The sequence below is a fragment of the Electrona antarctica genome, assembly GCF_951216825.1.
Source record: "Electrona antarctica genome assembly, chromosome: 13".
Classification (NCBI taxonomy): Eukaryota; Metazoa; Chordata; class Actinopteri; order Myctophiformes; family Myctophidae; genus Electrona; species Electrona antarctica.
This window is the reverse complement of record NC_136794.1, coordinates 50355387-50380333: the sequence shown is the minus strand read 5'-3', so window position 1 is coordinate 50380333 and position 24947 is coordinate 50355387. Positions and strand designations below refer to the sequence as shown.

The 24947-nt window shown below is 46.6% G+C and overlaps 1 protein-coding gene across 3 annotated transcripts; it reads left to right on the top strand.

Annotated features, from left to right (window-relative positions):
- The first annotated feature begins 159 nt into the window (after positions 1-159).
- On the top strand, positions 160-21417 carry LOC306935144 (kelch-like protein 24). 3 transcript variants are annotated; one of them, XM_079518041.1, is made up of 15 exons: positions 160-323; positions 1657-1857; positions 3359-3493; positions 3592-3672; positions 5450-5830; positions 6121-6255; positions 6627-6818; positions 7687-7833; positions 8219-8381; positions 12321-12455; positions 13489-13614; positions 16275-16469; positions 16891-17043; positions 19130-19307; positions 20707-21417. In XM_079518041.1, exons 2-15 carry the CDS (start codon positions 1702-1704, stop codon positions 21011-21013), a joined length of 2484 nt encoding a protein of 827 aa, XP_079374167.1. In that variant the 5' UTR covers positions 160-323; positions 1657-1701; the 3' UTR covers positions 21014-21417. The 3 variants fall into 3 exon arrangements, with proteins under 3 accessions (XP_079374167.1, XP_079374168.1, XP_079374169.1); XM_079518042.1 differs by lacking the exon at positions 13489-13614; XM_079518043.1 differs by lacking the exon at positions 19130-19307 and having other exon boundaries at positions 20707-20822.
- Positions 21418-24947: the final 3530 nt, after the last annotated feature.

Sequence of the window (24947 nt, the reverse complement as noted above, 5' to 3'; positions counted from 1 at the left end):
ATCATTATTTAAGAGTATTATTATTTAATTTACGTGTGTGGCCCGGAACCAAAAGCAGTGGGTAGGGGTCTAAGGGGGACACAGTTAGTGGTGACACTGTCCCTTTAAAGAGCAGAAGCGGGCGACGCTGACAGTTTGTTGTTGTTCTCAGTTTTAATTTAAACGTCTAAATGTCTATATTAAATCATTAGTATTGGTTGACGGACTATAATACCATTACCGTTTGGTTTGTGTGCGACTGTTATATTGTTGTGGACAATACATTTGTTTGAATTGGACTCATTTCCTTTAGAGTTGTTTCTGAATGCAGAAACAACGAAGAGGTATGTTTACTTTTTACCTCCTTTATGATGAATTCCTGTTCTGTTCTTTGGCTAAATAGAAGTGTATATTTGTACGTCTCTAATTGTTTTGATGAATTGAACAAGGTGGACCCTCTTGTAAACAAGTGTAGTGCTTTATGGTGTCGTCCACTCACAGTTAACAGTCTTTGTATTGAGTTGTGCTTGAAATGTACTGTAATTCTGCAAACTGTTAATAAATACTTCAATCAATCAATCAATGCAATGGTTTGTTGTACAGTATTTTGTTGTGGCCATTCATGTTTGCTTGTTGGTTCCCAAACTTTTTCACATCAAGGACCCCCAAATTGACACTAATTCGGACCCCCATTTGAAAAAGATATGCCAGGGAACAAGGACCCCCACAATAGAAGAATGGTATGGCTCTAGCAGTGATTCTCAAGCCGTTTAATTATAAAAGGACTGACTCCCCAGTTTGGACATGCATTAGTCTGCGGACCGGACCCCCCATTTAATGGCATTTCTATCTCTGGGACCCCCAATTTATATTGTAAAATCAATGTTAATTTAGGGTCTATTTGCTTCCATTTGTACACTCTCAGAGTTACAGACCCATAAGGGTCCATTTGGTTCCATTTGTACACTCTCAGAGTTACACACCCATAAGGGTCCATTTGGTTCCATGTATACACTCTCAGAGGTACAGAGTTACAGACCCATAAGGGTCCATTTGGTTCCATTTGTACACTCTCAGAGTTACAGACCCATAAGGGTCCATTTGGTTCCAAACTATCATTTAGCTGGGGACTCCCTCAAGGACCCCTGGGGGTCCCCAGGCCCCACTTTAGGAACCAGTGGGGTGTAGGATTATGCTCAGCCTGGATTGGATTTAAACATTCAATACATTTCATTCTGATGAATTGAAAACTGCATGTGTGGACCCTATTGGAAACAAGTGTAATGCTGTCGTCCACAGTTGAACAGCTTTTGAAATGTACCTAATCTGCATACTGTTAAAGGGAAACTTCACCCTTTTTGCAAAAAATATATGTTAATGACGTTTAGAGGTTTTAGAACACTTTCCTGGGGGTCTTTATTTGTGTAATATGTGGTTTTAGATATTTTAGATTTTAGCAGTGAGCCCCAGTGTCTCTGTCGCGGAGAACACATGCCAACACAACAGTAATATGTTACCATGCATTTTGAAATAATTACATTTCACATCATGGTACACAAGGGCAGTTGTTTTAAAGCCACGTTAACAGATCAACATTATTCACAGTCACAGGTGAATAGTTGTAATTTGTCTGATTATTAAATCTCCCTCTGGGATGTTGTTGTCGTTGCATTTCAGGAGGCCGGCACCACCAGCGTACCGCCGTCCTCACAGGAGGAGGAGATGTTTAAGGACTCCGACCATCCCCAGAAGGTCTTAGCGGGCCTCAACAGGCTGCGGCTCAACCGGGCCTTGTTGTGTGATGTGGTTCTGTGCTGCGAGGGCCAGGAGTTCCCCTGCCATCGATACGTACTGGCCTCCTTCAGCTCATACTTTGAGGTAAGACAGGAGTTCCCCTGCCATCGATATGTACTGGCCTCCTTCAGCTCATACTTTGAGGTAAGCCAGGAGTTCCCCTGCCATCGATATGTACTGGCCTCCTTCAGCTCATACTTTGAGGTAAGACAGGAGTTCCCCTGCCATCGATATGTACTGGCCTCCTTCAGCTCATACTTTGAGGTAAGCCAGGAGTTCCCCTGCCATCGATATGTACTGGCCTCCTTCAGCTCATACTTTGAGGTAAGACAGGAGTTCCCCTGCCATCGATCTGTACTGGCCTCCTTCAGCTCATACTTTGAGGTAAGCCAGGAGTTCCCCTGCCATCGATACGTACTGGCCTCCTTCAGCTCATACTTTGAGGTAAGACAGGAGTTCCCCTGCCATCGATCTGTACTGGCCTCCTTCAGCTCATACTTTGAGGTAAGCCAGGAGTTCCCCTGCCATCGATACGTACTGGCCTGCTTTAGCTCATACTTTGAGGTAAGACAGGAGTTCCCCTGCCATCGATATGTACTGGCCTCCTTCAGCTCATACTTTGAGGTAAGCCAGGAGTTCCCCTGCCATCGATACGTACTGGCCTGCTTTAGCTCATACTTTGAGGTAAGACAGGAGTTCCCCTGCCATCGATATGTACTGGCCTCCTTCAGCTCATACTTTGAGGTAAGACAGGAGTTCCCCTGCCATCGATACGTCCTGGCCTCCTTCAGCTCACACTTTGAGGTAAGACAGGAGTTCCCCTGCCATCGATACGTCCTGGCCTCCTTCAGCTCACACTTTGAGGTAAGACCAGCACACACTGACCTGCTGTTTATAGGGAATGATATTTCAATTCTACCTTGGCTTCACATTCAGTGTTGTTTTTGGCAGCAACTTTCTATTTTAGTTTCATAGTCTCTTGAATAGTTTTCACTTAGTTTTAGTCACATTTTAGTCACCTGGAATGTTCTAGTGTTAGTCCAGTTTTAGTTGACTAAATGTCATACGATTTTAGTCGACTAAATCTACAGTTGACTCTGTCTACTAAAATGTGTTTTGACAGGCCTTGATGTCGTTGCAAAGGCAGATTTTACACATTGGTTGCATGCTGAAAATAGCAGCTCTACAATCTCACAACGCGTCGCACTGTGACGTGTTGTGAGATTGTAGAACTGCTTCACATGAACCTAACATGTCTAACGTTGTGTCTAATTAATTGTTGACACAATGTAAGATAGGCCTAATAAACCCTGAACACTACAGGCAAACCATTCCTGTTTTCACTGTATATATTTCTTTTCCCTTTTTACCTCCTTTATGATGAATTCCTGTTCTGTCTATAGAAGTGTCTATTTGTACGTCTCTAAATGTTTTGATGATTTGAACATGGTGGACCCTATTGGAAACAAGTGTAATGCTTAATTGGGTCGTCCACTCACAGTTAACAGCCTTTGTATTGAGTTTGTGCTTGAAATGTACTGTAATTCTGCAAACTGTTAATAAATTCTTCAATCAATCTGCACAGGCCATCTTTACATCTGCCACCAGGGAGTCCACAGCGGAGAGGGTTTCCATCGGTGGAGTGGAACCTCAGATGATTGGTCTGTTGGTGAACTATGCCTACACTTCCAAGGTGTCCATCTCCACAGCAAATGTTCAGGTAATGCATCATGAACCTCATTCTTTGTCTCCTTCTTCTCCCCTCTACATAACATTGGTGATACATGACAGATATTTGTGTTTATTTGGTTGGTCTAGGCCCTGCTAGCAGCATCATGCATGTTGGACGTCACGGCTGTTGGAAATGCCTGCCGTGACTTCATGAAGCGTCGCATGGATGTGAGTAGCTGTGTAGGATTTACTGCTTTTATGAGGAGGACCACTCCTTTTAGAATGTTGGAGAAACTCTTTTCTGAGGAGGACAACTCCTTTTAGAATGTTGGAGAAACTCTTTTCTGAGGAGGACAACTCCTTTTAGAATGTTGGAGAAACTCTTTTCTGAGGAGGACAACTCCTTTTAGAATGTTGGAGAAACTCTTTTCTGAGGAGGACAACTCCTTTTAGAATGTTGGAGAAACTCTTTTCTGAGGAGGACAACTCCTTTTAGAATGTTGGAGAAACTCTTTTCTGAGGAGGACAACTCCTTTTAGAATGTTGGAGAAACTCTTTTCTGAGGAGGACAACTCCTTTTAGAATGTTGGAGAAACTCTTTTCTGAGGAGGACAACTCCTTTTAGAATGTTGGAGAAACTCGCCCAGACCCAGACGGGTCAACCTGCTAGCTGGAAAAGCAAGAATCTTATCTTGACGATAGCAATAGGAAACCAATGTGTTTAATATTTCCATTAAGCTGTCACTAGGTGGGTTTCCATCAAAACATTTCGAAAATAGGAAGTGAATAATTAAGTAATTCGAAAAAAGAAAAGCGTATTTTTCTTGTTTCCATCCACTGACAAAATGCGCTTCTTTGGAGATATTAAATAAGCAGTAGGCCTAGATGGCGCTATTTTGCCAGTCAAGTGAGACGCGCAGACAGGCGCATATTATCTGACATTTATTTTACCGTTTGATGTCTGAAATCTGATAGCATCTGCATCACACACTACAGGATAATCTTACACGATTATTTGATCATGTCACACACACACACACACACACACACACACACACACACACACACACACACACACACACACACACACACACACACACACACACACACTTCTCTGATTTGTTCTTCACCACGGTGCATTTGACGTTCTTTTAGGCTATTCAAGTTGGTCTGCATGAAGTCCGCTGTCCAGATTGGCCACTGGGACAGGCTGTCTTTCAAACAGGCTGTCTGTTAAATAAATAGGCGTGTGTTTTTGTCTAGACAGGGGCTGGTATAGTTTCGTTTTCAAAGTACAGGGACGATCGGGACCCCTGCCCTACGACTTGACAGTACATTTCCATTTTGACTAGTCTCCTCTCGTCCGTTTCGTTCCGAGCTGTTTAGGAGAAATATCACCGATCTAACTTCATGATCAACGGCGAACGCCCTCACCGGGGAGAGCAAAAGAGCCTCAGCCTGCAGACAGAGGCTTCGAGACTCGAGTGTGTAAATACTAATACTAATACTAATTTATGTATCCACATCCCACCCACCCTCCCGTTCGATCACTCCACAAGTCCACTATACTACCATTGCGTGTGTTTTTTTATTTTCCAACTGTTAAAAGCGATATAATGCGAGTTCAATGCTTTCTAATTAGAAATATTTTCCGCAAGTGTTTCCATAAACCATTTGCGCATTTAACTTTTTCGATATAGCCCCAAATCCGCCACCTTCTAGCGAAAAAGTGTTTTTCCGAAAAATGCAGACTTATGCGCATTTTGAGGTGTTTCCATCCAGGAGATTTTGCGAAAGAACCTTAATGCGCAAAAAAAAGGCTTTATGGAAACGCACCTACTGCCTGACTAATATTCAAGGGGAAATGGTATTTCACATCATGGTACGCAAGGGCAGTTTTAAAAAGCCACGTTAACAGATCAACATTATTCACAATCACAGGTGAATAGTTGTATTTTGTCTGATTTTATAAATCTCCCTCTGGGATGTTGTCGTTGCATTTCAGGAGGCCGGCACCACCAGCGTACCGCCGTCCTCACAGGAGGCTGAGATGTTTGAGGACTCCGGCCATCCCCAGAAGGTGTTAAAGGGCCTCAACAGGCTGCGTCATACTCCGGGATCAAGACACGAGTCTGGGATCAAGGAGGGCGTTCCAGAGTCTGATAAAGTTGTGCGGGGGGTGAAGGCAGGTGGAGGACGGAGGCAGCTTATCCGCATGGCTGCGTTACGAAGTCCCTTTTCCTCCGCCAACACCCAGAGGCAGAGACCTAAGCGAAGACCGAAGGACGTAGAGAGGGCCTTGTTGTGTGATGTGATCATGTGCTGTGAGGGACAGGAGTTCCCCTGCCATCGATACGTACTGGCCTCCTTTTGCTCTTACTTTGAGGTGATTTCACCCATTTGCTAAATTTTACCTTGGCATTCACATAATTTACTATTTAGGCATTTAGCAGACGCTCTTAATCCAGAGCGATTTACATTGAACAATAACAAAAAGCATGGCAATACATCACATACATAAAAAGTAGTTATCATGAAACATGCGTAAGCTAAGAACGTAACAGTGGAGTATCTATAAAGTGAACCTAACATGCTATATCTAATGTATTCATTGTCGACGCAATTTAAATGAGAAAGGCCTAAACCCTGAAAACATCACCTTTCCATCCTACACAGGCCATGTTTACATCAGGCATGATGGAGTCCACACAGGACCGGGTGTCCCTCAGTGGAGTGGAACCTCAGATTGTTGGAATGTTGGTGAACTATGCCTACACTTCAAAGTTGTCCATCTCCACAACAAATGTGCAGGTAATGCAACCGTATTCATTTGTCCTACGTGCGTTCTTACTTCCCATTCTGGGCGGGAACCCCTTTTGGTGTTTTAAGCATTATGTTATACTTTAGCTATTGAACAAATAGCAGATCTACAAGCTCATAGCGCGGCACTTATTTATTTTAATCGTGAAAATGTGGCGTAAACCTTTGAATATATATTCTTTCAGAGCGAACATTTTTAACTCAAATCTTTGCTTCTCGTGGATGAGGTCCCTGGAATGACATATGTTCAGATGGGGGTCAGCGGCCAATTACATATATATTTGGGGGTCCTTGACATGAAAATGTTTGAGAACCACTGACATGGTTGACTGAACACATGTTGTTTGTGTGGTCTACTCCAGGCCCTGCTAGCAGCAGCCAACCTGTGGGACATCACGGCCGTTCGGAACGCCTGCGGTGACTTCATGAAGCCTCACGTCGACAGGAAGAACTGTGTAGAGATGTTGTGCTTCTCTGAGGACCACTCCTGTGACACGTTGAAGAAACACAGCATGGACTTCATTCTGGAACACTTCTGTGTCGTCTACCAACAGGTCAGTCATAGAAACACAGCATGGACTACATTCTGGAACCCTTCTGTGTCGTCTACCAACAGGTCAGTCATAGAAACACAGCATGGACTACATTCTGGAACCCTTCTGTGTCGTCTACCAACAGGTCAGTCATAGAAACACAGCATGGACTACATTCTGGAACCCTTCTGTGTACTCTACCAACAGGTCAGTCGTTGAGGCATCTAGTTGTCTGTTGACGAAATTGCCAATATATTTAGTCTTGGTTTCCATTTAGTTTTCATCTAACTGCTGTGTTTTCTTCTAGAGTCAGTTCATCTTTTAGATATTAACCTGCTGTGTTTTCTTCTACCAACAGAGTCAGTTCATCTTTTAGATATTAACCTTCTGTGTTTTCTTCTACCAACAGAGTCAGTTCATCTTTTAGATATTAACCTGCTGTGTTTTCTTCTAGAGTCAGTTCATCTTTTAGATATTAACCTTCTGTGTTTTCTTCTACCAACAGAGTCAGTTCATCTTTTAGATATTAACCTGCTGTGTTTTCTTCTAGAGTCAGTTCATCTTTTAGATATTAACCTTCTGTGTTTTCTTCTACCAACAGAGTCAGTTCATCTTTTAGATATTAACCTGCTGTGTTTTCTTCTAGAGTCAGTTCATCTTTTAGATATTAACCTTCTGTGTTTTCTTCTACCAACAGAGTCAGTTCATCTTTTAGATATTAACCTGCTGTGTTTTCTTCTAGAGTCAGTTCATCTTTTAGATATTAACCTTCTGTGTTTTCTTCTACCAACAGAGTCAGTTCATCTTTTAGATATTAACCTGCTGTGTTTTCTTCTAGAGTCAGTTCATCTTTTAGATATTAACCACCTGTGTTTTCTTCTACCGACAGCCAGAGTTTCTCTCCCTCTCTGTGGAGAGACTGACAGAGCTTCTCTCCAGTGACCACCTGAGTGTTCCCAAGGAGGACATGGTGTTTGAGGCTGCTATGATGTGGTTAGACAAGTGTCCTGCTACCCGCAGGGAGAGCTTTGAAAAGGTCAGGACCTTCTAGCTGTGAGGCGACAGCACTACCGACTGTGCCACCGTGCCCCCTGTTACTACTACTTATTGATAATATGTATTATTCATATTGTTATTGTTATTATTATTGGACGGCGCCCGTCTTGGAACATTGTTTTTTTTAAACCTTTGATTTATTGTTTTTGAACTTATTGTTACGAACTTAGCCATTAATCCAGGCGCAGACGTCACGCAAAGTCTGGCACATACGTCCCGGACTGAGATTCTGTACGAGGACACATTTTCTTTATGCAGAAGACACAAGATTTTGTGTCTTATAACAATAATTTGAATAATTGTTGTTTTACCCAATGTCCAGTTGAACTAATAAATAATGAGTGTTCCACTTATTGTTTTTTAAGGTACTAGAGCACATCCGTCTTCCTCTCATCAGTCCCTCCTACCTTCCCACTGTGGTTCTGTGTCTGGATGTGGTGAAAGAACACGATGGCTGCCAGAGGTTCATCTCTGAGGCCAAGAAGGAGAGGCCCTACCGTCACACAGCACGCCCCCGCAGACCCACAGGTACCTATAGGGGCACACAGGTACCCACAGGTACCTATAGGTACCCACAGGTACCCTACTGTAACACAGCACGCCCCCGCAGACCCACAGGTACCTATAGGTACCCACAGGTACCCACAGGTACCCTACTGTAACACAGCACGCCCCCGCAGACCCACAGGTACCCACAGGTACCCACAGGTACCCACAGGTACCCTACTGTAACACAGCACGCCCCCGCAGGCCCACAGGTACCCATAGGTACCCACAGGTACCCTACTGTAACACAGCACACCCCCGCAGGCCCACAGGTACCCTACTGTAACACAGCACGCCCCCACAGGTACCTACAGGTACCTATAGGTATCCTACTGTAACACAGCACGGCCCCGCAGACCTACAGGTACCCATAGGTACCCACAAGTACCCTACTGTAACACAGCACGCCCCCGCAGGCCCACAGGTACCCATAGGTACCCACAGGTACCCTACTGTAACACAGCACACCCCCGCAGACCTACAGGTACCCATAGGTACCCACAAGTACCCTACTGTAACACAGCACGCCCCCGCAGGCCCACAGGTACCCATAGGTACCCACAGGTACCCTACTGTAACACAGCACGCCCCCGCAGGCCCACAGGTACCCATAGGTACCCACAGGTACCCTACTGTAACACAGCACGCCACCGCAGGCCCACAGGTACCCATAGGTACCCATAGGTACCCACAGGTACCCTACTGTAACACAGCACACCCCCGCAGGCCCACAGGTACCCATAGGTACCCACAGGTACCCTACTGTAACACAGCACGCCCCCACAGGCCTACAGGTACCTATAGGTATCCTACTGTAACACAGCACGCCTCCGCAGACCTACAGGTACCTATGGGTACCCACAGGTACCCTACTGTAACACAGCACGCCCCCACAGGCCTACAGGTACCTATAGGTATCCTACTGTAACACAGCACGCCTCCGCAGACCTACAGGTACCTATGGGTACCCACAGGTACCCTACTGTAACACAGCACGCCCCCACAGGCCTACAGGTACCTATAGGTATCCTACTGTAACACAGCACGCCTCCGCAGACCTACAGGTACCTATGGGTACCCACAGGTACCCTACTGTAACACAGCACGCCCCCACAGGCCTACAGGTACCTATAGGTACCCTACTGTAACACAGCACGCCTCCACAGGTACCCTACTGTAACACAGCACGCCCCCACAGGTACCCTACTGTAACACAGCACGCCCCCACAGGTACCCTACTGTAACACAGCACGCCCCCACAGGTACCCTACTGTAACACAGCACGCCCCCGCAGGTACCCTACTGTAACACAGCACGCCCCCACAGGTACCCTACTGTAACACAGCACGCCCCCACAGGTACCCTACTGTAACACAGCACGCCCCCACAGGTACCCACAGGTACCCTACTGTAACACAGCACGCCCCCACAGGTACCCTACTGTAACACAGCACGCCCCCACAGGTACCCTACTGTAACACAGCACGCCCCCACAGGTACCCTACTGTAACACAGCACGCCCCCACAGGTACCCTACTGTAACACAGCACGCCCCCACATGTACCCTACTGTAACACAGCACGCCCCCACAGGTACCCTACTGTAACACAGCACGCCCCCACAGGTACCCTACTGTAACACAGCACGCCCCCACAGGTACCCTACTGTAACACAGCACGCCCCCACAGGTACCCATAGGTACCCACATGTACCCTACTGTACCCTACTGTACCCTACTGTAACACAGCACGCCCCCACAGGTACCCTACTGTAACACAGCACGCCCCCACAGGTACCCTACTGTAACACAGCACGCCCCCACAGGTACCCTACTGTAACACAGCACGCCCCCACAGGTACCCTACTGTAACACAGCACGCCCCCACAGGTACCCTACTGTAACACAGCACGCCTCCACAGGTACCCTACTGTAACACAGCACGCCCCCACAGGTACCCTACTGTAACACAGCACGCCCCCACAGGTACCCTACTGTAACACAGCACGCCCCCACAGGTACCCTACTGTAACACAGCACGCCCCCACAGGTACCCTACTGTAACACAGCACGCCCCCACAGGTACCCTACTGTAACACAGCACGCCCCCACAGGTACCCTACTGTAACACAGCACGCCCCCGCAGGTACCCTACTGTAACACAGCACGCCCCCACAGGTACCCTACTGTAACACAGCACGCCCCCACAGGTACCCTACTGTAACACAGCACGCCCCCACAGGTACCCTACTGTAACACAGCACGCCCCCACAGGTACCCTACTGTAACACAGCACGCCCCCACAGGTACCCTACTGTAACACAGCACGCCTCCACAGGTACCCTACTGTAACACAGCACGCCCCCGCAGGTACCCTACTGTAACACAGCACGCCCCCACAGGTACCCTACTGTAACACAGCACGCCCCCACAGGTACCCTACTGTAACACAGCACGCCCCCACAGGTACCCTACTGTAACACAGCACGCCCCCACAGGTACTCTACTGTAACACAGCACGCCCCCGCAGGTACCCTACTGTAACACAGCACGCCCCCACAGGTACCCTACTGTAACACAGCACGCCCCCACAGGTACCCATAGGTACCCACATGTACCCTACTGTAACACAGCACGCCCCCACAGGTACCCTACTGTAACACAGCACGCCCCCACAGGTACCCTACTGTAACACAGCACGCCCCCACAGGTACCCTACTGTAACACAGCACGCCCCCACAGGTACCCTACTGTAACACAGCACGCCCCCGCAGGTACCCTACTGTAACACAGCACGCCCCCACAGGTACCCTACTGTAACACAGCACGCCCCCACAGGTACCCTACTGTAACACAGCACGCCCCCACAGGTACCCTACTGTAACACAGCACGCCCCCACATGTACCCTACTGTAACACAGCACGCCCCCACAGGTACCCTACTGTAACACAGCACGCCCCCACAGGTACCCTACTGTAACACAGCACGCCCCCACAGGTACCCTACTGTAACACAGCACGCCCCCACAGGTACCCTACTGTAACACAGCACGCCCCCACAGGTACCCTACTGTAACACAGCACGCCCCCGCAGGTACCCTACTGTAACACAGCACGCCCCCACAGGTACCCTACTGTAACACAGCACGCCCCCACAGGTACCCTACTGTAACACAGCACGCCCCCACAGGCCCACAGGTACCCACAGATACCCACAGATACCCACAGGTACCCACAGATACCCTGCTGAACACATGCATGTTAAAACCAATCTACTCTGTCTCACCTTGTCCTTCTCTCCTGCTGGTTGCTGTGTCTCACCTTGTCCTTCTCTCCTGCTGGTTGAAGTGTCTCATCTTGTCCTTCTCTCCTGCTGGTTGCAGTGATAGTGACTCTGTCTCACCTTGTCCTTCTCTCCTGCTGGTTGCTGTGTCTCACCTTGTCCTTCTCTCCTGCTGGTTGAAGTGTCTCATCTTGTCCTTCTCTCCTGCTGGTTGCAGTGATAGTGACTCTGTCTCACCTTGTCTTTCTCTCCTGCTGGTTGCAGTGATAGTGACTCTGTCTCACCTTGTCTTTCTCTCCTGCTGGTTGCAGTGATAGTGACTGTGTCTCACCTTGTCCTTCTCTCCTGCTGGTTGCAGTGATAGTGACTGTGTCTCACCTTGTCTTTCTCTCCTGCTGGTTGCAGTAATAGTGACTCTGTCTCACCTTGTCTTTCTCTCCTGCTGGTTGCAGTGATAGTGACTGTGTCTCACCTTGTCTTTCTCTCCTGCTGGTTGCAGTGATAGTGACTGTGTCTCACCTTGTCTTTCTCTCCTGCTGGTTGCAGTGATAGTGACTCTGTCTCACCTTGTCTTTCTCTCCTGCTGGTTGCAGTGATAGTGACTCTGTCTCACCTTGTCTTTCTCTCCTGCTGGTTCCAGTGATAGTGACGGTGGGAGCAAAGTGTAACAGAGGTGGTTTTCACAAAGTGGAGAGCTTGGATCCCCTGAAGTACAACAGGAAGACTCTAGGATATCTGCCCTTTAAAACACATCAGTATGCTGTGGTCGCGTCAGGTGAGGATTACCATCAGAGTCAATCAACTCAGGACTGGATCCTAATTGTTGCACCATAATTACATTTGGATGATGTCCTGAAGGGTACAATTTATGGGCACTTTCACACCGGACATGTTTGGTTCGTTTAAAACGAACCATGGTCCGCTTACCCCTTTGGTTCGGTTGGTGTGAACGTGCATCCGAACTCTGGTGCGGATCAAAGAAAGAAACGAACATGGTCCGCTAAAAAAGACCGGACTCGGTTCGCTTCCAAACGAACCACGGTAGGGTTCGTTACTGGTGTGAATGCATTCAGACTTTATAGAGGACCAAATACAGGACGATAGCCAAAATAGCCGTCGGGCGTCGGCAGTTAAGGCTGCATTAATAATTAGTTCTAAAAGCATGTCTTTTTTACGGTGATCACTATTAATATGACAGCTAGCTGTCTGATTTTAAGAGTAGACGCATATATGTCGAGGCGCAGCGCAAATGTTATGGCAGCGTACGAGGTTCACATGCGCAAAAATAACAGATGTACGAAAAGTCACGCAGCCTTGTCACAACTAACTGTACAACTAACAGTGTAAATAGTCACGTAATAGAGTGCAAAGAAGAAAAAAATATATATATATAAAAACTAGGACACCAGGTAAACATACACCTAACCACGGCCATCATGTTATCTAAATATCATGATAGTTTTTCGGCAAGCAGCAACAAGCTAAAGTGAGCAAACTATATCCAACATATACTGTCCCTCGACAGGATGCAAACCATAGTCCTAGAGTTATTGTTATTTATGTTATTGATTTTTCATTTATCAAGCCATTAAAACTAGAACCACATTTTCAAGCTATATAAGGCAACTTCAGAGTTTTTTGCATTGCACCAATGATCATGTTAGCTAGTTATCATAAGTGTACCATCACAATAACATTGAAGATGGAGAAAATAGAAGATACGTGAAGACATTTCAACTTATTAAAGCATATTACAATCTTTATTTATTTTAACAATCGAGGAATTCTGCTCCTCTCCCACCATGCAGGCTCCACTCTGTATGTGGCTGGAGGATATCTTGATCGTTCTGCCAGTAAGGAGACGTGGCGTTACGACGTTCACCATAAGTCATGGCTGAAGACGGCTCCCATGAAGATGGCCCGCTATGGCTTCAGTAAGACTGTCACTATGGCTTCAGTAAGACTGTCACTATGGCTTCAGTAAGACTGTCACTATGGCTTCAGTAAGACTGTCACTATGGCTTCAGTAAGACTGTCACTATGGCTTCAGTAAGACTGTCACTATGGCTTCAGTACGACTGTCACTATGGCTTCAGTAAGACTGTCACTATGGCTTCAGTAAGACTGTCACTATGGCTTCAGTAAGACTGTCACTGTGGCTTCAGTAAGACTGTCACTATGGCTTCAGTAAGACTGTCACTATGGCTTCAGTAAGACTGTCACTATGGCTTCAGTAAGACTGTCACTGTGGCTTCAGTAAGACTGTCACTATGGCTTCAGTAAGACTGTCACTATGGCTTCAGTAAGACTGTCACTATGGCTTCAGTAAGACTGTCACTGTGGCTTCAGTAAGACTGTCACTGTGGCTTCAGTAAGACTGTCACTGTGGCTTCAGTAAGACTGTCACTGTGGCTTCAGTAAGACTGTCACTGTGGCTTCAGTAAGACTGTCACTATGGCTTCAGTAAGACTCACTATAGCCAAATTCCAATACCCAAAATCTCGGCCACTCGCTCACTCCCACTCGATCACTCGGCTTTACCCGGAAATGGTTAACGTTCCGATTGTTAAAGTGCTCCATCGAGGAGGAGAGTGGAGTCGAGTGGAGGAGCCGAGTGGGCTCTCCGAGACCGCATAGAGCGAGTGTACATCAGGTGCAGGCTCGGTGGGGTGTGTTGTCTCCTCGCTGCGGATTTCTGCATCACGTGTACATGTTGTTTTCCTTCTCCAGTGACATAAGTCCGCCTCCTCCACATGTGGCACAGAAAACACTGCTTGAAACCCGATACTATGCACCCCCCCATCCACTAGCTGCCGGCCGCTGCGGCTGATGAGACGCTGTCGCTGACCCAACACACACACGCACACACATTAAACTAAAAAGCTTTGCTGTTTGTTGAAGAGACACATTTTCGCTGAATTAATAGAGCTTCAGAATGATACAGTAGCCTATAGCCTATGTGAAAGTGAAAGGACCACAACAAGCCACTGGCTTTATTGAGTTGTGTGATATAAGCATAATAAAAGTAGGCTATATTGTGCGCACCTCAAAAGCTATAGTTAATTTATCTCTGTGCATACATGAATGCACAGACTGCTATGAATGACGGTGACAAATATGTATTTATTTATATGTGGACTGAACTGAATATGTAAGTCAGAGAGACTACCTATAATAATTCCTGTTATAGTGTCCGTTATTTGCAAAGACCGTCGGAGGAGGGACTGTCCGAGGAGGGGGGGGGGTTATTTATACGAGCAAAAAGGAACGCGGGCTGCGGGCAGGTCAGGAATTCCCTTCACATTCACAATCATATAATATAAAAGTGTGCGCATCCTGGCGCTTATTCACTATTTCAGGAATACATGCACAAAAATGAATTGTCTATTCTGTAGACTGTACGGCTCTGGGTTCAGAGTTCCAGTGATCCAGCTGTGTGACACTGTATTGTTCCACCACTTTTGCTTTGGCAATGTAAACGTATGTTTTCCCATGCCAATAAAGCCCTTTGAATTGAATTGAATTGATTCACGTCATAAGTGATCGCGGAATGTGCCGTCGCTTTGAAATGACAGCGGAGTACATTCCAATTCTAGAGGCAAATCCACTCCACCGTCTCCACCACTCTGTCCTCGCATCGAATCCTCTCCTCCTCCTCTCCTCCTCGCTGGGGGCGGAGCCGAGGAGCGAGTGGAGGACGCGAGGGGAGTGAGCGAGTGTGAAAGTTGCGGTATTGGAATTTGGCTTATGGCTTCAGTAAGACTGTCACTATGGCTTCAGTAAGACTGTCACTATGGCTTCAGTAAGACTGTCACTATGGCTTCAGTAAGACTGTCACTGTGGCTTCAGTAAGACTGTCACTGTGGCTTCAGTAAACTCACTATGGCTTCAGTAAGACTGTCACTATGGCTTCAGTAAGACTGTCACTCAGTTCAACCACATTAACCCTGGAGTCTCTATTTCGGTTATATACAAGTAAGACGCGCAAACGCGGGAAGCGAACACAGCTCGTAAATTGCAATAACAACAATTAGAATAAATTACGTACTTTTTAAGGTTTTTTAAGTTAAATGTTTTTTTAAGTTATTTTTTTAGTGTGTGTATGTGTGCGTGCGTGCATGTTTCTTTTTTAGGTTTTTTTTTAAAAAGTTTTTTCTTTTTAAGTTTTTCCTTTTTAAGTTTTTCCTTTTTAAGTTTTTTTTTTAAGTTAAGTTTTTTTTTAAGTTAAGTTTTTTTTGTGTGTGTGTGCGTGCGTGTGTGTGTGTGTGTTTTTGTGATACAGCTGCGCCCTCTGGTGGTGGGCGGGTGGTGTTACAGCGTGACACACACACAGACAGACAGACATGATCTGCTGGGTCTCATAGTAAATGCTCACTGCGTTCGCAATCACTGCGTTCACAATCATAGGCAAAAATAATAATCATCATTTGCGGGATGAGCAGTGCTGCTAAGTGGGTTGTGGGTTCCCATGAAAAATGCCCTCTGCCAACACAAACTGTGGTATCGGGATCGGATCGGATCGGATCGGGAGTGTGTATCCCTAGTTTTAATGATCTTTTTTTGTTTGTTTTTCTCTCTGCCCAACCCCATCCAGGCCTGGTGGAGCTGGATGGATGTGTGTTTGCCGTGGGGGGCTCTGGGAGTGAGGAGAGTAAAGCCTCCATAGAGCGTTACGACCCCCAAAACAACACCTGGAAGCTCCTGAAGGCTGCCCTGCCAAAGGCTTATCGTGCCGAAGTAGTCTCGTCTCCGCTTGTGGTTGCACGAGGAAGATGGCTCTATTTTATTGGTATAGAACAGGTTTATTCATGAGGAAGATGGCTCTATTTTATTGGTATAGAACAGGTTTATTCATGAGGAAGATGGCTCTATTTTATTGGTATAGAACAGGTTTATTCATGAGGAAGATGGCTCTATTTTATTGGTATAGAACAGGTTTATTCATGAGGAAGATGGTTCTATTTTATTGGTATAGAACAGGTTTATTCATGAGGAAGATGGCTCTATTTTATTGGTATAGAACTGTTTATTCAACTTGCATCATTCTTGCATATTTAATTTGCCTCCTGCCTTAGTTTGCCTTCTCACTGCGCTGTCATCCGCAGCAATTTGCAACGCAGCAGGGAACTTTATCAATGTGTTCAATTCATAAACTACACAGTGAAATCTATAGTGTTTTTGGCTCTCTCTCTCTCTCTCCTGGACCCTAGGTCGTGATCCAGTCCAGGGTCGTGATCCAGTCCAGGTCTCAAAGTACCACCCTGCAAGATCTGTGTGGAAAAAGGTCACTCCATTTGGGTCGCCTCCGATGCTGAAAGATCCGTCAGCTGCTTGTGTTCTGAATGGAAACATCTATGTTACAGGTAACATACCTGGTCTTAAAGATCTGTTACAGGTAACATACCTGGTCTTATAGATCTATGTTGCAGGTAACATACCTGTTCTTATAGATCTTTTACAGGTAACATACCTGTTCTTATAGATCAATGTTACAGGTAACATACATGGTCTTAAAGATCTGTTACAGGTAACATACCTGGTCTTAAAGATCTGTTACAGGTAACATACCTGGTCTTATAGATCTATGTTGCAGGTAACATACCTGTTCTTATAGATCTTTTACAGGTAACATACCTGTTCTTATAGATCAATGTTACAGGTAACATACATGGTCTTAAAGATCTGTTACAGGTAACATACCTGGTCTTATAGATCTGTTACAGGTAACATACCTGGTCTTAAAGATCTGTTACAGGTAACATACCTGGTCTTATAGATCTGTTACAGGTAACATACCTGGTCTTAAAGATCTGTTACAGGTAACGTACCTGGTCTTATAGATCTGTTACAGGTAACATACCTGGTCTTATAGATCTGTTACAGGTAACATACCTGGTCTTATAGATCTGTTACAGGTAACATACCTGGTCTTATAGATCTGTTACAGGTAACATACCTGGTCTTATAGATCTGTTACAGGTAACATACCTGGTCTTAAAGATCTGTTACAGGTAACATACCTGGTCTTATAGATCTGTTACAGGTAACATACCTGGTCTTAAAGATCTGTTACAGGTAACATACCTGGTCTTATAGATCTGTTACAGGTAACATACCTGGTCTTAAAGATCTGTTACAGGTAACATACCTGGTCTTAAAGATCTGTTACAGGTAACATATCTGGTCTTAAAATCTAAGTAAAGCAAAGCAACATCAAATAAACATCAAATAAAACCAAATAGTTGTAATCGGGTAAAATATAAAACTATTTTCCTCTGAGATGTAGTGGAGCAGAAGTAAAACAGTTTTTCTTTTTTTTTTATGGAAACGGCCAAGTAATTAAGTACAGTGTAGTGGCAAGCTCAAACAACCGCTGCCACTCGGCGGCACATGCATGTATATAGAAACAGTTTTTGATGCATTCGACAAATTATAATGTCCAGGCATGAACTGCTGTTGGCTGGGGTTGATGAACAGATGAATTACAGCAAGTTTTACTTAATATGCAAAACAATATAAAACGGTAAAAAAACTTGTGATCTCTTCAGTGCCCCATACCTTCCAAACCATTACCTGGCCTGTTGCACCTGTGTGTGTCTCTTATGTCACTGCCTGTCAATCATCATGACACTCCCCCCCCCCCCACAGTGAACCCGCCCACGTAACCAAGCCCCCAGTAAAGCTATCCGACGTTGAAGATGCCACTACCTACTGGCGAAATGTGGAATTGCAGCACAGGAGGTGGACGGACGTTCATGACGTCACGTGCGTAAACCCCGGACATCAAATTTGAAGTCCGGGGCTAGGCTAGGCTAAACTTCCGCTCGCTCGAGCCATTGAGTTATAATTGTACTTCCGGCAGTCTTCCGGGTGCTTCAAAACGCCACTGAGCAACTTCTATTGAAATTAATAGCGGAGGGGGGAGGGGGGCTAACACTCCGGTTCGGTCTCTATCTTTTTATTACTTTATGACACACACCCACCACAGTGAACCCGCCCACATAACTTAATTAATTAAGTACAGTAAGCTACTTGAGTACATTTATTTAGCTACTTTCCACAATACTGACCTTAGTTCCATAATACAGTGGTTCCCAAAGTGGGGTCCGGGGACCCCTAGGGCTAGGGGTCCGGGGACCCCTAGGGCTAGGGGTCCGGGGACCCCTAGGGCTAGGGGTCCGGGGACCCCTAGGGCTAGGGGTCCTTGATGGATTTCCAGGGGGTCCCCAGCTAATTGATAGTTTGGAACCAAATGGACCCTTATGGGTCTAACATTGATTTTACAATATAAATTGATAGAAATGCCATTAAATGGGGGTCCGTAGATTAATGTGCCAGATATCTCTTTCAATGGGGGTCCGCGGGCTGATAAATGTCGATTTAGGGGTCCTTGACATGAACAAGTTGGAGAACCACTGCCATAATAGACTCACTTCAACTTCACTGCAGGTTGGGCGCCCACATTGGAGTCGTTTGTAGACCATGGTTGCTTCATGGCGTGCTTCAACCCAGAGACCAACCGTTGGACCATGTGTGACCCCTTACGTCACACGCTACGCTACCGGCATAGCCTGGCTGTGGTGGATGGAAAGATCTACGCTCTAGGAGGACTGGATCAGGAAGATAGGTGAGACACTGTTCACCACCAACAGGAACGTGCACAGATAGACAATCAATGGGGGCTTCAGCCCCTGCCCTTTTACCCGTCTGTAAAACAACTGCCCTCTCCAGACCACGAATGCAGCGTTCACTACATGGTGGAAGAAATGCAAACGCAACTCCTGTCCATGCCATGCCGGAAGGCAGCATTCGGGGGAATTGCTTTTTTCCCGAAGTCTCTTGAACTTGGAACGCAGATTTTTTGCGTTGAACTAATTTGTTTAGAAATCCATGTCGTTACACACCGCATCTCCAGTAGATAAAGAGTGCTGGGTTGCGCCCTGGAATTAGTAGATCTACAGATTTACTATTATAAAATGCGACGCACTGCGACGCGTTGTGAGCTTGTAGATCTGCAATTTTCACTATTTTTGTCTAAAAGTGCTCCTCTTACGGGATTTCAGCCCCTGCCCCTCTCTAACACTCTCTGCACATCCCAGTCCACATGGGGGAAGTGTTGATCCTTCTCTTATTGTCTGGTGTCTCTTTCCCCTGCATGGGGGAAGTGTTGATCCTTCTCTTATTGTCTGGTGTCTCTTTCCCCTGCATGGGGGAAGTGTTGATCCTTCTCTTATTGTCTGGTGTCTCTTTCCCCTGCATGGGGGAAGTGTTGATCCTTCTCTTATTGTCTGGTGTCTCTTTCCCCTGCATGGGGGAAGTGTTGATCCTTCTCTTATTGTCTGGTGTCTCTTTCCCCTGCATGGGGGAAGTGTTGATCCTTCTCTTATTGTCTGGTGTCTCTCTGGGGGAAGTGTTGATCCTTCTCTTATTGTCTGGTGTCTCTTTCCCCTGCATGGGGGAAGTGTTGATCCTTCTCTTATTGTCTGGTGTCTCTTTCCCCTGCATGGGGGAAGTGTTGATCCTTCTCTTATTGTCTGGTGTCTCTCTGGGGGAAGTGTTGATCCTTCTCTTATTGTCTGGTGTCTCTTTCCCCTGCATGGGGGAAGTGTTGATCCTTCTCTTATTGTCTGGTGTCTCTCTGGGGGAAGTGTTGATCCTTCTCTTATTGTCTGGTGTCTCTCTGGGGGAAGTGTTGATTCTTCTCTTATTGTCTGGTGTCTCTCTGGGGGAAGTGTTGATCCTTCTCTTATTGTCTGGTGTCTCTCTGGGGGAAGTGTTGATCCTTCTCTTATTGTCTGGTGTCTCTCTGGGGGAAGTGTTGATTCTTCTCTTATTGTCTGGTGTCTCTCTGGGGGAAGTGTTGATCCTTCTCTTATTGTCTGGTGTCTCTCTGGGGGAAGTGTTGATCCTTCTCTTATTGTCTGGTGTCTCTCTGGGGGAAGTGTTGATTCTTCTCTTATTGTCTGGTGTCTCTCTGGGGGAAGTGTTGATCCTTCTCTTATTGTCTGGTGTCTCTTTCCATGCAGAAATGTGAAGAGCATGGCGCGCTACTGTGAGGAGACCAACAGGTGGGAGAGCATGGAGTCTGGTGATGGTGGTGAATTCCACTGTGTCACTCTCAGGCTGAGGAAGGACCACGTACCCGTGGCTGATGACGATGATGAAAGCTCTGATGATTCTTCTGATGATGAAGATTCAAACATGTCTGACACTGATGATAATCGTTATTATGTTGACACTGACAGTGAATTTGATTATTATGAGCCGGATCCTGAAGATTCTGAGGAGGAGGAGGATAACGAAGTTAAATGGCTATGGGGAGGAGTATATTGAACGTGATTTCTCTTAAAGGGATTGTGACAAAATTGTAATCTTTCTTTTTGAGCTTTGCCTCCGCTCCATTACGGAGCTATGTCCATCCGCTCCTGTGTCTGTCTCTGTGTCTGTATGTCTGTCTCTGTGTCTGTATGTCTGTGTGGGGGTCCCCAGGGTGCGCTCCTCACTTCACAAGGGTGTGATTTTTTTTGTAGGTTATCTGAGCTCAATTGCACCCAAAACACCTGAACCTTTAATATTCTGTAAATGTTCTGTAGTCTGGGGGTTTTCTGGCTCAAACAAGTGCTCTGATTTTCCTGCTGTTTGTGATGTCACAGCCTGCAAATCCCATATATGTCAATGGGATTTGCCAACAGATGCCAGCAGCAAAAAATACAATAAATGAAAATCGATGTCCTGAAGCCTTTAATGCTATGCTATCCAACTAACTGTCTGTGAAGATTAATTGAATCTACTGCACTGGCTCTGATGTGCCAATAGATGTTAGTAGGGATGTGGGGTGTCAAACCTCCCTGCTCTGATGTGCCAATAGATGTTAGTAGGGATGTGGGGTGTCAAACCTCCCTGCTCTGATGTGCCAATAGATGTTAGTAGGGATGTGGGGTGTCAAACCTCCCTGCTCTGATGTGCCAATAGATGTTAGTAGGGATGTGGGGTGTCAAACCTCCCTGCTCTGATGTGCCAATAGATGTTAGTAGGGATGTGGGGTGTCAAACCTCCCTGCTCTGATGTGCCAATAGATGTTAGTAGGGATGTGGGGTGTCAAACCTCCCTGCTCTGATGTGCCAATAGATGTTAGTAGGGATGTGGGGTGTCAAACCTCCCTGCTCTGATGTGCCAATAGATGTTAGTAGGGATGTGGGGTGTCAAACCTCCCTGCTCTGATGTGCCAATAGATGTTAGTAGGGATGTGGGGTGTCAAACCTCCCTGCTCTGATGTGCCAATAGATGTTAGTAGGGATGTGGGGTGTCAAACCTCCCTGCTCTGATGTGCCAATAGATGTTAGTAGGGATGTGGGGTGTCAAACCTCCCTGCTCTGATGTGCCAATAGATGTTAGTAGGGATGTGGGGTGTCAAACCTCCCTGCTCTGATGTGCCAATAGATGTTAGTAGGGATGTGGGGTGTCAAACCTCCCTGCTCTGATGTGCCAATAGATGTTAGTAGGGATGTGGGGTGTCAAACCTCCCTGCTCTGATGTGCCAATAGATGTTAGTAGGGATGTGGGGTGTCAAACCTCCCTGCTCTGATGTGCCAATAGATGTTAGTAGGGATGTGGGGTGTCAAACCTCCCTGCTCTGATGTGCCAATAGATGTTAGTAGGGATGTGGGGTGTCAAACCTCCCTGCTCTGATGTGCCAATAGATGTTAGTAGGGATGTGGGGTGTCAAACCTCCCTGCTCTGATGTGCCAATAGATGTTAGTAGGGATGTGGGGTGTCAAACCTCCCTGCTCTGATGTGCCAATAGATGTTAGTAGGGATGTGGGGTGTCAAACCTCCCTGCTCTGATGTGCCAATAGATGTTAGTAGGGATGTGGGGTGTCAAACCTCCCTGCTCTGATGTGCCAATAGATGTTAGTAGGGATGTGGGGTGTCAAACCTCCCTGCTCTGATGTGCCAATAGATGTTAGTAGGGATGTGGGGTGTCAAACCTCCCTGCTCTGATGTGCCAATAGATGTTAGTAGGGATGTGGGGTGTCAAACCTCCCTGCTCTGATGTGCCAATAGATGTTAGTAGGGATGTGGGGTGTCAAACCTCCCTGCTCTGATGTGCCAATAGATGTTAGTAGGGATGTGGGGTGTCAAACCTCCCTGCTCTGATGTGCCAATAGATGTTAGTAGGGATGTGGGGTGTCAAACCTCCCTGCTCTGATGTGCCAATAGATGTTAGTAGGGATGTGGGGTGTCAAACCTCCCTGCTCTGATGTGCCAATAGATGTTAGTAGGGATGTGGGGTGTCAAACCTCCCTGCTCTGATGTGCCAATAGATGTTAGTAGGGATGTGGGGTGTCAAACCTCCCTGCTCTGATGTGCCAATAGATGTTAGTAGGGATGTGGGGTGTCAAACCTCCCTGCTCTGATGTGCCAATAGATGTTAGTAGGGATGTGGGGTGTCAAACCTCCCTGCTCTGATGTGCCAATAGATGTTAGTAGGGATGTGGGGTGTCAAACCTCCCTGCTCTGATGTGCCAATAGATGTTAGTAGGGATGTGGGGTGTCAAACCTCCCTGCTCTGATGTGCCAATAGATGTTAGTAGGGATGTGGGGTGTCAAACCTCCCTGCTCTGATGTGCCAATAGATGTTAGTAGGGATGTGGGGTGTCAAACCTCCCTGCTCTGATGTGCCAATAGATGTTAGTAGGGATGTGGGGTGTCAAACCTCCCTGCTCTGATGTGCCAATAGATGTTAGTAGGGATGTGGGGTGTCAAACCTCCCTGCTCTGATGTGCCAATAGATGTTAGTAGGGATGTGGGGTGTCAAACCTCCCTGCTCTGATGTGCCAATAGATGTTAGTAGGGATGTGGGGTGTCAAACCTCCCTGCTCTGATGTGCCAATAGATGTTAGTAGGGATGTGGGGTGTCAAACCTCCCTGCTCTGATGTGCCAATAGATGTTAGTAGGGATGTGGGGTGTCAAACCTCCCTGCTCTGATGTGCCAATAGATGTTAGTAGGGATGTGGGGTGTCAAACCTCCCTGCTCTGATGTGCCAATAGATGTTAGTAGGGATGTGGGGTGTCAAACCTCCCTGCTCTGATGTGCCAATAGATGTTAGTAGGGATGTGGGGTGTCAAACCTCCCTGCTCTGATGTGCCAATAGATGTTAGTAGGGATGTGGGGTGTCAAACCTCCCTGCTCTGATGTGCCAATAGATGTTAGTAGGGATGTGGGGTGTCAAACCTCCCTGCTCTGATGTGCCAATAGATGTTAGTAGGGATGTGGGGTGTCAAACCTCCCTGCTCTGATGTGCCAATAGATGTTAGTAGGGATGTGGGGTGTCAAACCTCCCTGCTCTGATGTGCCAATAGATGTTAGTAGGGATGTGGGGTGTCAAACCTCCCTGCTCTGATGTGCCAATAGATGTTAGTAGGGATGTGGGGTGTCAAACCTCCCTGCTCTGATGTGCCAATAGATGTTAGTAGGGATGTGGGGTGTCAAACCTCCCTGCTCTGATGTGCCAATAGATGTTAGTAGGGATGTGGGGTGTCAAACCTCCCTGCTCTGATGTGCCAATAGATGTTAGTAGGGATGTGGGGTGTCAAACCTCCCTGCTCTGATGTGCCAATAGATGTTAGTAGGGATGTGGGGTGTCAAACCTCCCTGCTCTGATGTGCCAATAGATGTTAGTAGGGATGTGGGGTGTCAAACCTCCCTGCTCTGATGTGCCAATAGATGTTAGTAGGGATGTGGGGTGTCAAACCTCCCTGCTCTGATGTGCCAATAGATGTTAGTAGGGATGTGGGGTGTCAAACCTCCCTGCTCTGATGTGCCAATAGATGTTAGTAGGGATGTGGGGTGTCAAACCTCCCTGCTCTGATGTGCCAATAGATGTTAGTAGGGATGTGGGGTGTCAAACCTCCCTGCTCTGATGTGCCAATAGATGTTAGTAGGGATGTGGGGTGTCAAACCTCCCTGCTCTGATGTGCCAATAGATGTTAGTAGGGATGTGGGGTGTCAAACCTCCCTGCTCTGATGTGCCAATAGATGTTAGTAGGGATGTGGGGTGTCAAACCTCCCTGCTCTGATGTGCCAATAGATGTTAGTAGGGATGTGGGGTGTCAAACCTCCCTGCTCTGATGTGCCAATAGATGTTAGTAGGGATGTGGGGTGTCAAACCTCCCTGCTCTGATGTGCCAATAGATGTTAGTAGGGATGTGGGGTGTCAAACCTCCCTGCTCTGATGTGCCAATAGATGTTAGTAGGGATGTGGG